We start from the raw sequence: 15,097 nt of genomic DNA, 5'->3' as shown, positions 1-15,097 counted from the left end.
GTTAGTGTGACAGGTGTCCAGTGAAGATGATGCAGGACAGTCCAGTGAGGCCCTGGTGTTCACTGACTCTGTTCTCTGTTTCTGTCATAGCCCTTGCCAGCATCCAGCCATGGGGGATATGAAAACCCCAGATTTTGATGACCTTCTGGCTGCCTTTGACATCCCAGACCCTACCAGCCTTGATGCCAAGGAGGCCATCCAGGCTCCCAGCGAGGAGAATGAGAGTCCCCTCAAGCCATCAGGCATGTGTATAGATGAGAGTGTGTCCTTGTCTCACTCAGGATCAGCTCCAGATGTGCCAGTCGTGAGTGTCATTGTCAAGAACACCAGCCGCCAGGAGTCATTTGAAGCAGAGAAAGACCACATTGCTCCCAGCCTCCTCCACAATGGATTCCGGGGCTCAGACCTGCCTCCAGACCCCCACAACTGTGGAAAATTTGATGCTACTTTCATGAATGGAGACAGTTCTCGGAGTTTCCCTGGGAAGCTGGAGCCTCCCAAGTCAGAGCCATTACCCACCTTCAACCAGTTCAGTCCAATTTCCAGCCCAGAACCTGAGGATCCCATCAAAGATAATGGGTTTGGGATAAAGCCTAAACATTCTGACAGTTATTTCCCACCCACTCCTGGGTGCGGGGCTGTGGGGGGTCCAGTCCTGGAAGCTTTGGCCAAGTTTCCAGTCCCAGAGCTGCACATGTTTGATCAATTTTGTAAGAAAGAACCGAAGCCAGAACCCCTGTCTCTAGAGAGCCACGAGGAGCGCGAGCGAGTTGGGCCGAAGGTGGAGCCTCACGAGGAGCTGGATTCCAGTCGATTCTTTGGAGAAGCTCTGGGGTTCAATAGTCACCCTAGTAACAGTATCGGAGAGCCTAAGAAACTTGTCCCAGATCTTGGTACCCGCTCATCAGTCCCTCCTAGGCAGCGTCTTAAGCCCGCTCATTCCAAATTGTCCTCTTGTGTTGCAGCCTTGGTGGCCCTGCAAGCAAAAAGGGTGGCTAGTGTTACCAAGGAGGATCAGTCTGGCCACACAAAGGATCCCTCTGGGCCCACTAAAGAGGGTTCTAAAGGCAGCCCCAAAATGCCCAAGTCACCAAAGAGTCCCCGGAGCCCTCTGGAGGCCACTAGAAAAAGTATCAAGCCATCAGATAGCCCTCGGAGCATTTGCAGTGACAGCAGTAGCAAAGGCTCCCCTTCAGTGGCTGCCAGCTCCCCACCAGCAATTCCCAAAGTTAGAATCAAAACCATTAAAACATCATCAGGGGAGATCAAACGGACAGTTACCAGGATTTTGCCAGACCCTGATGATCCAAGTAAGTCCCCTATCGGGTCACCTGTAGGGAGTGCCATTGCTGAGGCCCCAAGTGAGGTGCCAGGGGATGAGGGCACAGCTGTGCCTGTAGAGGAGCACTTTCCTGAGGTAGGCATAAATTCAGGGAGTCCCCAGAGTGACAAGAAAGAAGATGAAAGCATGACAAAGGCTGTTGACTCTACATCTCCCTGCTGTAGCTCTGGGCCCCGGGTCCCAAAGGCGGCTGCCTCCAGCTCACAGGTGGGCAGGAAGCAACAGAGCACAGCACTGCAGGCATCAACCCTGGCCCCTGCCAATCTTCTGCCCAAAGCCGTGCACCTGGCCAACCTGAACCTGGTCCCCCACAGTGTTGCTGCATCTGTGACGGCCAAGTCCTCAGCCCAGAGACGGAACCAGCCTCAGCTTACACAAATGTCGGTGCCCCTGGTCCACCAGGTGAAAAAGGCTGCCCCTCTGATTGTGGAGGTCTTCAATAAGGTCCTCCACAGTTCCAACCCTGTGCCCCTCTACGCGCCAAATCTCAGCCCACCTGCAGACAGCAGGATCCACGTGCCGGCCAGTGGGTACTGCTGCCTGGAGTGTGGAGACGCATTTGCCTTAGAGAAGAGTCTAAGCCAGCACTATGGCCGGCGGAGTGTCCACATCGAGGTGCTGTGCACACTGTGCTCCAAGACACTGCTCTTCTTCAACAAGTGCAGCCTGCTCCGTCATGCCCGTGACCACAAGAGCAAGGGGCTCGTCATGCAGTGTTCTCAGCTGCTTGTGAAACCCATCTCTGCAGACCAGATGTTCGTGTCGGCTCCTGCAAACTCCACGGCACCAGCAACCCCAGCCCCTTCCTCCTCCCCCAAACATGGCCCCACTTTGGGCAGTACCAGCCCCAGCCCCCCACCTCCAGCCTTTCCTCTTTACCCAGACCCTGTGAGGCTCATCCGGTATGGAACCAAATGTCCTGAATGTCACAAGCAGATGAGGGACTACATGGTCCTGGCTGCACATTTCCAGAGGACATCAGAGGAAACCGAGGGGCTGGTAAGCACAGACCTGCACTATGATGTGTGTCAGGCCCCTGGCTTACATGGGTTCTGATTGAGCATGGAGAGGAAAGCTCATTGATGCAGGAGCAGATGTCTTAGAAGAGGACATCTGGCTTAATGGTTAGTGGCCCACCTGAATAAATAATGCTTTGTGTTTAGTGGGAAAGATGTCCTACCCATAACTAAAGGAGACCATGAAGATTTAGCAAATGTGTTTGTGGACGTGCCCCATGTCCTACTCAACTCCCACTCCAGTGGGCTCTCAGGTCCACTGTGGGACCTTTCAATGCTGGATGATCTTTTTCTGGTTTCTGGAAGGTATCAGCCCAGTCTTACATGTGCCTAGGGACAGAGGTAGGTGAGTCACTGCCCCTGCCTAACTCTGTTCCTCTAAGACCTGCCTTTACATTTTGTTCTGCCCTACAGTGGACACAGCTGTTTTGCAGAGTCCTTTTGGGGATACTTCAGTAGGACCATCAGTAGGGCTGAGGTGAAAGAAAGGAGGGTAGATGGGTATGTGGGCCTATGGCAGAGACTTTGGGGGCCCCTTCTTTGATCCATGTTCTCATCTCTTCAGGGAAGTAGTTGAGCTTGTCTGCTTGTTCTCATTCTTGGTTATACTTGATGAGGCTTGTTTTTTTTTTTTAAAGGCTGTCATATACCCATGTATATGTCATAAACATACCCTTTGGCACCTTCTGAAGCAGGTCCCTTCAGGAAGGTGGTCTCCAGACATGTCCTTGGTCTCTTCCTGACCTGCAAGGTTGAGTTTGGAGGAGGGAGAGATAGGGTACTCTGGGTATGGGGAACAAGTGCAGAGTGGGTTTGAGGGGCAGGGAGTTGTTGGGTATGAGACTGACCATCAGTGTGGGGGCAGAGGCAGGAGGGCAAGCGGGGTAGGTCTGCAGGGGTTCTGTAGAGAACTTGGCCCTAAAGGAGTTAGGGGGTACCATATGGGGGTCACTTTGTGGTCTCTCATCATTGCCTTCTCTCTGTCTCATTTTCCTTCTGATAAGTCAAATGGAGTGTGGTCACCTGGCCGCTTCCCCAGGGGATTCAGTGTTCTTGCTGTCCAGCATGTTTGAGTTTACTCAGGTCCTTTCTACAAGTCATGTGATTGAGCACCTCTGGCAGTGGACCTAGGGGCGTGTGGGTTTTTCATACTGCTTCTCATCCATCTTCTACAATCTACGTACACCAGGATCAGAGTGTAGGACCCCAGGCTGGCACTCTTCTTTTCCTATAGTTCTCTTTGTTATTCTCCCCTTTGTGGGAACCCCACAAGCACACCCCCCCAGACAGGAAGGGTGGGCAGGCCCAGGAAGGCTGTCAGGCTTCTCTCAGCCTAGCTCCAATCTTTTATAAAATTTCCTACCACTAAATGGAGCTTCTGAGTCTTGGGGTGGAGCTCTGGGTTCGAAAACTAGCCTTAGAGGCTGCTGGACTTGGGTTTCCCTGTGACAGTACTCAGGCTTTAGGCCACGTGTCCCGTGCAGGGTGTGCACAGATGGGATGGGGTAGGGCTCCACGCCAGAGCAGGGACTGAATGGACAACATGTTTGGGCTCTCCATCTTCTTCTTGGAAGTCTGCCCCTGAACTGAATCTGCCTCCCTCTGTGGTGACTGAAGGGGTCTTTTCATCCTTCCTCTTGTGTTACAAGTCACCTTGTTAGGGAAGTATTTCAGTACAGAGGGACTATTCTTTAATGTTTTAAAGCTTTTATTTAACTGTTTGTTGTTGTACCTAGTTAAAATTAACAAAAAATATATAATTTAGCTAAGTACATTTACATTGTTGTGCACTCAATCTCGAGAATGCTTTTGGTCTTGCAAAACTGAAAGCTGGTACCCATTAGACAACAACTTGCATTTTCCCCTCTACCTGAAATCCCTGGCAATCACCATTCTGTTTTCTGTGTCTGTGAATTTGACTGTCCTCAGAAACTCTTGTGAGTCACTTATCTTGCTTGCCATGACCTCAAGTTTGATCAATATAGCATGTATCAGAATTTCCTTTATTTATGGGTTGAGAGGGTTTGGGTATCTTACTATGTTGGCCAGTCTGGCCCCAAACTCCTGGACTCAAGGAATCCTCCCACCTCAACCTGCTGGGTAGCTAGGATTATAGGGTGTATACCATTGAACCTACCTAGAATTTCTTTCTTTTAAAAGTCTCAATAGTATTCCATTTTGTTCATGTGTATATGCATTTTGTTTATCCATTAATCCATTTATGGGTACTTGGATTTATTTCATTTTTAAAATATATTATTAGTTGTATTTGGACACAATCCATTTATTTTATTTTTATGTGGTGCTGAGGATCAAACCCATTCCCTCCCATGTGTGAGGTGAGAGCTCTACCACTGAGCTACACTCCCAGCCCTCTTTCATGAATTAACTAGTCTGAATACTGCTAAGATGAATATGGTGTAGCATTATCTCTTTGGGACTTTGTTTTCAATTCTTTTAGTTGTATACCTAGAAATGGTATTACTGGATCATATGGTAATTGTGTTTAATTTTTAAGGAACCACCATACTATTTCCCACAGCAACTATACCATTTTACATTCCCATCAACAGTGCACAAGGGGCCCAGTTTTTCTACATTCTCACATTATTTAAAAAATTTTTTTGTAGTTGTATATGGACTGCATGCCTTTATTTTATTTGTTTCATTTTTATGTGGTGCTAAGGATGGAACCCAGTGCCTCATACATGCTAGGCAAGTACTCTGCCACTGAGCTACAGCCCCAGCCCCATCACATTATTTTTAAAAATTTTATTAGTTAACCTAATGAGTGTGATATAATTGTCTCTATTGTTTTTAGTGTCATCATGAACTCATTGGTATATATTGAGTATGTTTATATATTCTATTATTATTTTTTGCAGGAAAACCAACTCTGTTGATAAGTACAAATTGCATGGGGTGAGCCTCCTGCCATAGCCAGAAATCCTGCTAGACAAATTCTAAAAGAGCTGCAGCATTCAGTATTCTTTTTGGATGCTCAGGTCATCCCATCTTTGGTCAGTTGGATCCCCTTCAAGCTGGCTCCTATGTTCTTTCTTGATAACTAGGGTTTGAGTCCAGGGGTGCTTAACCACTGAGCCATATCCTCAGCCTTTTTAGTGTTTTAGAATTTTGCTAAGTTGCTTAGGTCCTCCCTTAAGTTGCTGAGGTTGACTTTGAACTTGGAATACTCATGCCTCAGACTCCCAAGTTGCTAGGATTACAGGTGTGTGCCATGTGCCTGCTATTTTTAAACAAATGTTAGCATTATTGTGTCTGTAAATATTCTAGTATGTAGCTATGTGTTCTTCAAATTTATGTTTTGATAAAAAATACCTGAGATGATCATTTTATGGAGAAAAAATATTTTGGCCTATAGGTTTGGAGATTTTAGTCCATTACCAATTGGCCCCATTGCTTTGGTCCTGTGGTAACACATCATGGCCAAAGTGTGTGGTGGAATAAAATGATTCACATCACAGCCAGGATGTAAAAGGGGGAAACAAATAAAATACCAAAAAGGGCTGGGATGTGGCTCAGTGGTTAAGTGCCCCTGAGTTCAATCCCAGGTCAATAATAATAATAATAATAATAATAATAATAGTTATTATTATTATTATTATTAGCTGCAAGAGCAGTAATACACACCTATAATCCCAGCTACTCAGGAGGCTGAGTCAGGAATATTGCAAGTTCAAGGCCAATCTAGGCAACTTAGCAAGACCTGTGTCAAAATACACTACATAGGGGGCTGGGGATATATCTCAGTTGGTAGAGTGCTTGCCTTGCATGCATAAGGTCCTGGGTTCAAACCCCAGCACCACAAAAAAAAAAAAAAAAAAAAAAGAAAGAAAGAAAAAGAAAAGAAAAGAAAGAAAAAGAAAAGAAAAGAAAGAAAGAAAAATACACTACATAGACCTGGGGGTGTAGCTCAGTGATAGAGCAGTTGTCCATCATGTGCAAGGCCCTGGGTGTAACACCTAGCACCCAAAAGACAAACCAATAAAATAATAATAATTAAATTAAATCTTAATATTAAGAAAAGAAAAGAAAGAAAGAAAGAAAAATTCACTACATAGACCTGGGGGTGTAGCTCAATGATAGAGCAGTTGTCCATCATGTGCAAGGCCCTGGGTGTAACACCTAGCACCCAAAAGACAAACCAATAAAATAATAATAATTAAATTAAATCTTAATATTGTGTGAAATATCCTAATATTCTCATTCTTAATTTTAAATATCTTTTTAATTTAAATATTTTAAATGTTAATTTTTAAATATCTTTAATTGTCTCCTTTCTTTTTATACTTGCTTGTTTGAATCAAGATTCAAATATAGGCTGAATGTTGCAATTGGTTTAATTTATAAATTCCCCTTTCCTCTCTGTCCTTTTTTTTTTCCCCCTTGCAATTTTTTAAAACACTGGGTTGTTAGTCCTATAGAAGTCCCTCATTCTGAATTTTCTGATTAAAGCAGAGATCTTTTCCCATCTTCCCTATTAATTTGTCCCTCTGAGCATCTCTACCTCCAGGTCAGTGGTCCCCTTAGTGAGTAGTACAAGTATCCCCTAATCACTAAAAAAATAGAAAAGTCCCCTCCAAGATTTAGGTCCCAGCTCTGTTTGTTGCTGTTCCCTTCTGGACTGTCTGGGTTCTGCCTATTAGAGGAAAGAAACATGATCTTAGAGGTATGTAGAGAAAATAGGGCCAGATCTGTCACTGACTAATAAGGTGGCTGACAACACTTGCTTGGGTGTCAGTAGCAGCACTTGTAAGGAGGTCTGGAGATGTCACAATGTCCTAAAAGAGTTGGAAATAAGAATGATTGGGGAAGGAGGTTATTCTGACTGCTCTCTTGGGAGAGCCAGACAGCTCTGATAGGAAAGTCACAGGTCTACAGCACCTGCATGATCTGTTTTCTTGGTGTTCTTTCCTAGACCTGCCAGGTGTGCCAGATGCTGCTGCCCAACCAGTGCAGTTTCTGTGCCCACCAGCGGATTCATGCACACAAGTCCCCCTACTGCTGTCCAGAATGTGGGGTCCTCTGTCGCTCTGCCTACTTCCAGACCCATGTAAAGGAGAATTGCCTGCACTATGCCCGTAAGGTGGGCTACAGGTGGGTGCTTCCTGGATTACTGTCCTGGTATTGCCCAATGGTTGTTCCTTTTTCTGAGACTGAGAGATTTGGACTTGAAGCCTAATAAAATAAGAACATTGGTTGATATGTGGACAGATGTTTTTATTTTATAGAAGGCAGGATTAACAAGAGGAAAGAATGATTTTTTTAAATATTAAATATATTTTTAAAAAAGCTTTGAAGGGGAAGGTTTGGGGGAGGTTAAACATGTTGTCAACTTGGTTTTAAAAGGTATATACAGGGCTGGTGTTGTAGCTCAGTAGTAGAGTACTTGCCTAGCATGTGTGAGGCACTGAGTTTGATTCTCAGCACCACATATTAAGAAAAAAAAAGGTACATTGACAACTAAAAGAATATTTTTTTTAAAAGTTTACATTTAATTTGTTCACAAATTTCTGTGTTTGGCATACTAAATTTTAAGCACTGTTTCAATAAAAAATTTACTAATTATAGTACTTTGAAATGTTTCTGGTTTCTATTAACAAATGGGGCTGTATGACACCAACCTCAAAGGGCTCTCATGTCTTCATTTTAGTTAGTTTTTGTCAATATGTGAGAAACAGACAAAACCTGAGTATGGAAAAAAATGATCAGCCATATAGTAAAACCAAGAAAATTCTTATTTTGACTGAAATGTCTTCCATTATGTTAAACATTTATAGGCAAGAAGTCATTTTTAGGAAATAGATCAAAATGGGGGGAGAAAATTTATTGATCTTTAATGTTTTCATTGACCCAATTAGGTCTCCTAGTTAGGAGCTCCTACTTTATTTTCACTTTTGAAAATAATTTTGATCAAATTTGGTCAAGTTTCCTACTCTTTGGAATTTCAGGATTTTTTAATTTAGTTCATTTGACTTTTTGTTGTGTATATTTATGTCGTATGTTTTGGGCATTATTCTCGATACTCAGGATACAAAGATGATTATGAACAGCTCTTGCCCTCAAGCAGGCTTTCATCTGGTAATTGTAATTCAGTGCTCCCATAGTAGTGGAATGGTCAGAAAAGTTTTCTAAAGGAGATATTAGGGAGTTTTCTAGGCAAAAAAAGGGGAAGAGCATATCTGGCAAGGGTACAGGTAGGGAGTCCAACAGACATAAAAAAAAAAAAAAGTGTTACAGGAATGATAAACAGTTGCATAGAGATGTCAGGATGGACCTGGGAGTGATGAGACAATCCTGGGGAATTGGCAGAGACCAGGACATGCAAGACCTGTGCTCCTTACCAGACATTTGGATTTTATCCAGTGAACAGTGAGGAGCTACAGATATTTGTAGTAGAGGTATAATCTGGCTCATCTATTTTAGAGAGATCATTCTGGGAATTTGACACAGGAATTACACAAGGGAAAGAGTGGAAACTGCCTGAGAAGTAAGTGTAATGGTCCAAATGAGATGCTGAGGGCTTCAGCTAAGACATAGATAGCTGTGCTGGGCGCAGTGGCACATCCCATCCTGTAAGCCTCACTACTCAGGAGACAGAGGCAAGGGGATGGTGAGTTCAAGGCCAGCCTGGGCAACAATAGGCTCTGTCTCAAAATAAGGTGTGTGTGTGGGGGGGGGGGGCATAGCTATGGGGATATAGAAAAGGGGCTTAGGAATTAGAAGCATTAGGACTTGATAGTAGCTTTTATGTGGGAGAGAGTGGTGCGGGAAGGGTTAGTGATGACTCCCTGGTTGTTGACTTGTAAACAATTGCAAATGTAAGCTGATTTTTTTTTTTTTTTTGATTATGGAGTTTGGATTATCTAAAGTGTGTTAGAAACAAAACAAACTGAAGATGGGGTTATACAGAGGCCTTACCACCAGGGTTGGTAAGAGCATTACTTGGCAGCATCCCAGGATACATTTTTTATGGTACTGGGTGGATTGAACCCAGGGTGGCTTTACCACTGAGCCATGTTCTCATCTTTTTTTTTTTTTTTTTTAACTTTTTAAAATTTTGAGACAGAGTCTTGATAAATTGCTCAGGCTGGCCTTGAACTTTCAATCCTTCTATTTCAGCCCTCCTGCTTCAGCCTTCCAAGTTTCTAGGATTATAGGTGTGTACCACCATGCCCAGGTTAGAGCATGTGTTTTACAGTATTCTGTAACATTTAAAAATACCTTTCAAACTATGACTTGAACACACACTGCTTATTTGGATCAATAAGTAACCGTGCAGTCAATACTGAAATATTTATCTTTGAATCTTTTTAAAAATTTTTTACTTGTTCTACTTAGTTATACATGATAGCAGAATGCATTTCAATATATCGTACAAATGGAGTGCAACATTTCAATTATCTGGTTGTACCACCGTGTAGAGATGTATCATTCATGCAATCATACATGTACCTAGGGTAATGATATCCATCTCATTCCACCATCTTTCCTACCCTCTCAACCCCTCACTTTTGCCCAATCCAAAGTTCCTACATTCTTCCCATGCCCCCACCCCCAATTATAGATCAGCATCCACTAATCAGAGAAAACATTCCAACTTTTAGTTTTTTGGGGATTGGCTTACTTCAATTAGCATAATATTCTCCAACTCCAACCATTTACCTGCAAATGCCATAATTTTATTCTCTTTTAATGCTGAGTAATATTCCATTTTGTATATATACCACAGTTTCTTTATCGATTCATTTATTCATGGGCATCTAGGTTGGTTCCAGAGTTTAGCTATTGTGAATTTAGCTGCTATAAACATTGGTGTGGTTATGCACCATAGTATGCTGATTTTAAGTCCTTGGAGTATAGACCGAGGAGTGGGATAGCTCGGTCAAATGGTGGTTCCATTCTAAGTTTTCTTTGGAATCTCCACACTGCTTTCCAAAGTGGTAGCACCAATTTGCAGTCCCACCAGCAATGTATGTGAGTACCTTTTCCCCCACATCCTCTCCAACACTTACTATTATTTGTATTCTTGATAACTGGCATTCTTTCTGGGGTGAGATGAAATCTTAGAGTAATTTTAATTTGCATTTCTCTAATTACTGAAGATATTGAACACTTTTTCATATATTTGTTGACCGCTTGTATGTCGTCTTCTGTTCAGTTCCTTAGACCATTTATTGATTGGGTTTTTTTTTTTTGTTGTTGTTGTTGTTTTGGTATTAAGTTTTTTGAGTTCTTTATACATCCTGGAGATTAGTGCTCTGTCTGATGTGTGTGTGGTAAAACTTTGCTCCCATACTGTAGGCTCTCTCTTCACCTCAGTGATTATTTCTTTTTCTGAGAAGAAGCTTTTTAGTTTGAATCCATACCATTTATTGATTCTTGATTTTATTTTTTGTGCTTTAGGAGTCTTATTAAGGAAGTCAGGGCCTAATCTGACATGATGAAGATTTGGGCCTACTTTTTCTTCTATTAGATGCCGGGTCTCTGGTCTAATTCCTAGGTCCTTGATCCGCTTTGAGTTGAGTTTTGTGCAAGGTGGGCAATAGCGGTTTAATTTCATTTTGCTACATATGGATTTCCAGTTTTCCAGCACTATTTGTTGAAAAAGTTATCCTTTCTCCAATGTATTTTGATTTTTTTTTTTTTTTTTTTTTGCAGTGCTGGAAATTTAACCCAGGGCCTCATGCTTGCAAGGCATATAGATAAAAAATGTTAGATAAAAAAATGTTGTGATTCAGCTAGAGAAATTACTGAAGAGAATGACACTAAAATCTTCAGTGATCTGTGGTTGAACTCAGAAGACATACAACTAAGTCAACTATTCATTTTCTTGTAATTTTTATATAATTTGCATGCCATACTATTCACCCATTTAAAGTATTGTATATAATACAGTGGTTTTAAGTATATTCACAGAGTTGTACAATTACCACAGATAATTTCAGAACATTTTCAGCCCCCTAAAAGAAACTCCACGTTCACCAATATTTCCATCCCTTCACAAATTTACTTTCTGTCTCTGTTTCATAGGTTTACCTATTCTGGACATTTCATATAAATGAACTCATGTAAACATGGTCTTAGCATAATGTTATAAGATTCACACATGTTGTAACATATATCAGTATTTCATTCCTTTTCATGGCAGGATGATATTTCGTTGTATGGTTATACACATTTTTTTCCATTCATCAGTTGTTAGATACTTGGATTATTTCCATTTTCTGCCTATGAACATAAATGTACATATTGTGTGAACATGTTTCTTTTCTTTTTGTGATGCTGATTGAATCCAGGGTCATGAACACACTAGGCAAGTGCTCCATCTCTAGCCCTGTTTTCCTTTCTTTTGAGTGTGTACCTAGGAGTGCAACAGTTGGGTCAAATCATGTTTAATTTTTTGTTTTTTAGTCCCAGGGATTGAACCCAAGGGCACTTAACCACTGAGCTACATCCCTAGCCCTTTTTATTTTTTATTTTGAGATAGGGTGTCACTAAGTTGCTTAGGGCCTCACTAAATTGCTGAGACTGACTTTGAACTCACAATCCTCCTGCCTCAGCCTCCTGAGTCACTGGGATTATAGGTGTGCACCACTATACCCAGCCATGTTTAGCTTTTTGAGGAGATGCCAGATTGTTTTTGAAAGTGGTTGTATCATTTTTACATCCTATCAGGAATTCATGAAGTTTTTGACCTCTCTGTATCCTTACCCCTCTGTATCCTTACCAGTGCTCATTATTGTCTGACTTTTGGTTGTTAACTATCTTTATGAAAATTTACAATTCTCCTAATAGATAATGATATTGGGCATGAGCATCCTTTCAAGTACCTTTTGGTCATTTTATATTTTCTTTTGAGACATGTCTAGTCAGATCCTTTGCCCATTTTTAAAATTAGGTTATTTGTCATCTTATTGATTTTTTTTTTTTTTTTAAGAGAAGAGTGCTGGGCTTTAAACCCAGGGTCTCTGCAGGCTAGGCAAGCACTCTCCCACCGAGCCACATTCCTATCCCCTGTCATCTTATTGAGTTGTAAGACTTATTTTATATATTCTGGATATAAGTTCTTTGTTAGCTATGATTAGCAAGTATTTCTCTTCACTCTCTTGGTGTTAATGCTTTTTAAAAGTAGACTTTAAAAAGATACCTATGTTCCATTTTATTGAGCTGTATTAAAGAGTTTTACATTTTTTAATGTTTTATAATTTTTGCTTTTTCTTAAAGACAATGTAAAAAAAGTCTATATGTGTATATACATAATTTATATTATTATATATGTGTGTGTGTATATATACACATTATATTCAAATTTTAAAACTTTTTCTGTTCTTTGTTGATATTTGATTCTTTTTTTTTTTTTTTCCTGTGATACTGGGGATTGAATCCAGGGCCTTGTGCATTCAAGGGAAGCACTCTACCAACTAAGCTATATCCCCAGCCTCTTTGTTAATAATTTGGAGAATAGCCAATAATATCATAAGGAAGCAAGATTAGACTTTTTGAATTTTTTTTTCTTTTAATATTTTTTTAGTTGTCAATGGACCTTTATTTTTTATTGATTTCTATGTGGTGCTGAGAATCGAACCCAGTGCCTTACACATGCTAGGCAAGCACTCCACCACTGAGCCACAACCCCAGCCCACAGACTGTTTTAATAATATATTATTTTCTTATTTGTGATCATTAGTGAAGTTAAATATTTTACATTCTTTTTTCTGAAACTTCTCATATTTCACAAATATGATGCTGTTGTCTATTTTAAAATGCGGTCAAAGTTTGTGTCACAAAGTTGGATTTCTTTTATGGATGCTTTTTCATCAATTTGTAAACCCTGCTGGATTCAGTCCTTCACAGAGGCTACTTTGCTTGTGATGAAGGCTAGTACAGCCCCAGCTCTATCCTTTATGTTCTGCCTTTAGTGAGGTTTCTCAAAGAACATCTATTGGATAAATAGAACGAATTCTCTGTGGCATTTGTGAAAAGTACATTTAAGTTGTTTCTGTAGGAATTTAGCAAAAACTGCACTTAACACACATCAGGTTTGTCCATTTTGGATGAATTTGGAAACATGTGACTTTTTTCCTCATAATATCTTGCAGTGTGGAAATACTTCTGTGTGCTAGAAGTTGGTTTCACTTTCTTTTTTCTTGTTCTGAAGATAGAACCCAGGTCCTTCAATTTCATTATTTTGTTTCCCAGGAGAGAAAAGAAATAAATGAATAATTTGTATAGAATCTTTGTAATTTAAAGCATGTATAATTTTAGTACTGAATGGGCTTCATAGTTTAATGCAAATAACTTTCTAGTTCTACAGGTTGATCGTCATTGCTGAGATTTGCAGAAGTGATTCTATTCTCCTTTACCCCTCAAACCCTGCCCATACAAGGAAAAAAAAAAGAATTTATCAGAATTCTGGGATGATTATGTGGATTGTGGAAAAGGACTAATATAATAAAGGTTGACATTCAGGAGTCAAAGAATTCTTCTTCTTTTCTGGTACTGGTACTGGGGGTTGAACCCAGGAGCACTGCACTGCCAAACTACATTCCCAGCTCTTTTTATTTTTATTTTGAGGCAGGGTCTTGCTAAGTTGCTGAGGCTGGCCTCAAACTTGTCATTCTCCTGCCTCAGCCTCTTGAGTCACTGGGATTATAGGCATGCACCCCCCACCACCCTTTTTAAATTTTGAGGCAGTCTCATTAAATTGTTGAAACTGACCTTGAACTTGCCATCTTCCTGCCTGAGCTCCTGAGATTGAGATTACAGGTGTGCACCACCACACTAGACATAGGAGTAAAAGAATTTACTTAAGTGAAAGCAGGTCCTTTGAGTAAAGCAAGAATCTCTCTTCTAATGCCTCCTGGCAAGTTAAAGTCAGAGTGGCAAGCAACATTGCTACAAAAGAAAGATAAAAAGAAACAGCAGGGAGCAGAGAAGGTATTCTCTCATGAAGGGAAACCCCTATGTGTGTTTACAGATAGGAGGAAACACTCCTTTTCTCTAATACTGAAAAAAGAAAGACAGTATTTCTAGAGAGATGTTTTGAGGTTGAAGAAGTGTTTTACATGGCCTTGATTTTAGAAAAATGACTTAAGATGATTCCTTATTTTATTTTTTCATACATAATAAAAATGTATATATACCAAACAAAACTTAGAAAATACAAATTGGTAGGGAGAAAAATAAATAAAAAGTTAACTGCAGTCCTACCAAGGAGTTGTCACGACACTTTAGAGCTGCACTGTCCAGAATGGTGCCAGTCATGCGTGGCTATTGAATGCTTGCAATGTGGCCAGTGTAGCTAAGAAGTGGGACTTTTAATTTGATTTCATTGATTTAAATTTAAACAACCATGTGGACAGTACAGCACAGAACATTTCCTTTATCACAGTAAATGCCACTGGAGAATGCTGCTTTGGAGTACCTCCTGCTGATCTCTAAGAGTTGTTTGTTTTACTCTATTGATTATTAGGTGAGCAAAGCATTTCCTGACTGCACATTTCATTAGGTGGCATCCCTGCTAACTCAATACCAGCCCAGGGAAAGGCAAAGGCTTTCTGCAGCTTCCTTCTGGACTTCTACAGTTGGGTCACACTTTAAATCAATACTGTTTATGTGACTACTAAATCATTCTCCTCCCTTGCCACTCCCACCTTCTCTTTGGTGGGCTCAGGTTAATGGTCTGCAGAAGCATATTCTCTGGCCATTAGAGGGA

General features: G+C 41.0%; 2 protein-coding genes and 1 non-coding gene across 7 annotated transcripts in view; 1 reads left to right on the top strand and 2 right to left on the bottom strand.

Annotated features, from left to right (window-relative positions):
* Znf774 (zinc finger protein 774) overlaps positions 1-15,097 on the bottom strand; it is a 596,184-nt gene that overhangs the window by 221,368 nt on the left and 359,719 nt on the right.
* Positions 1-15,097, top strand: part of Znf592 (zinc finger protein 592) — a 51,369-nt gene that overhangs the window by 28,480 nt on the left and 7,792 nt on the right. For all 5 annotated transcript variants that reach the window (XM_071608598.1, XM_027920092.2, XM_071608597.1 and 2 more), the window contains 2 exons: positions 91-2,341; positions 7,298-7,476. In XM_071608598.1, the coding sequence (XP_071464699.1) occupies positions 110-2,341; positions 7,298-7,476 (2,411 nt within the window). In that variant the 5' untranslated portion in view covers positions 91-109. The remainder of the gene's footprint in view (positions 1-90; positions 2,342-7,297; positions 7,477-15,097) is intronic.
* On the bottom strand, positions 5,277-5,341 carry LOC114081317 (U7 small nuclear RNA). The gene has a single exon (XR_003580776.1). It is a non-coding gene; the product is annotated as a U7 small nuclear RNA (small nuclear RNA).

Source organism: Marmota flaviventris, chromosome 2, assembly GCF_047511675.1.
Source record: "Marmota flaviventris isolate mMarFla1 chromosome 2, mMarFla1.hap1, whole genome shotgun sequence".
Taxonomy (NCBI): Eukaryota; Metazoa; Chordata; class Mammalia; order Rodentia; family Sciuridae; genus Marmota; species Marmota flaviventris.
Note: the sequence above shows the minus strand (reverse complement) of the source record. Positions and strands in the feature narration are given on the sequence as shown.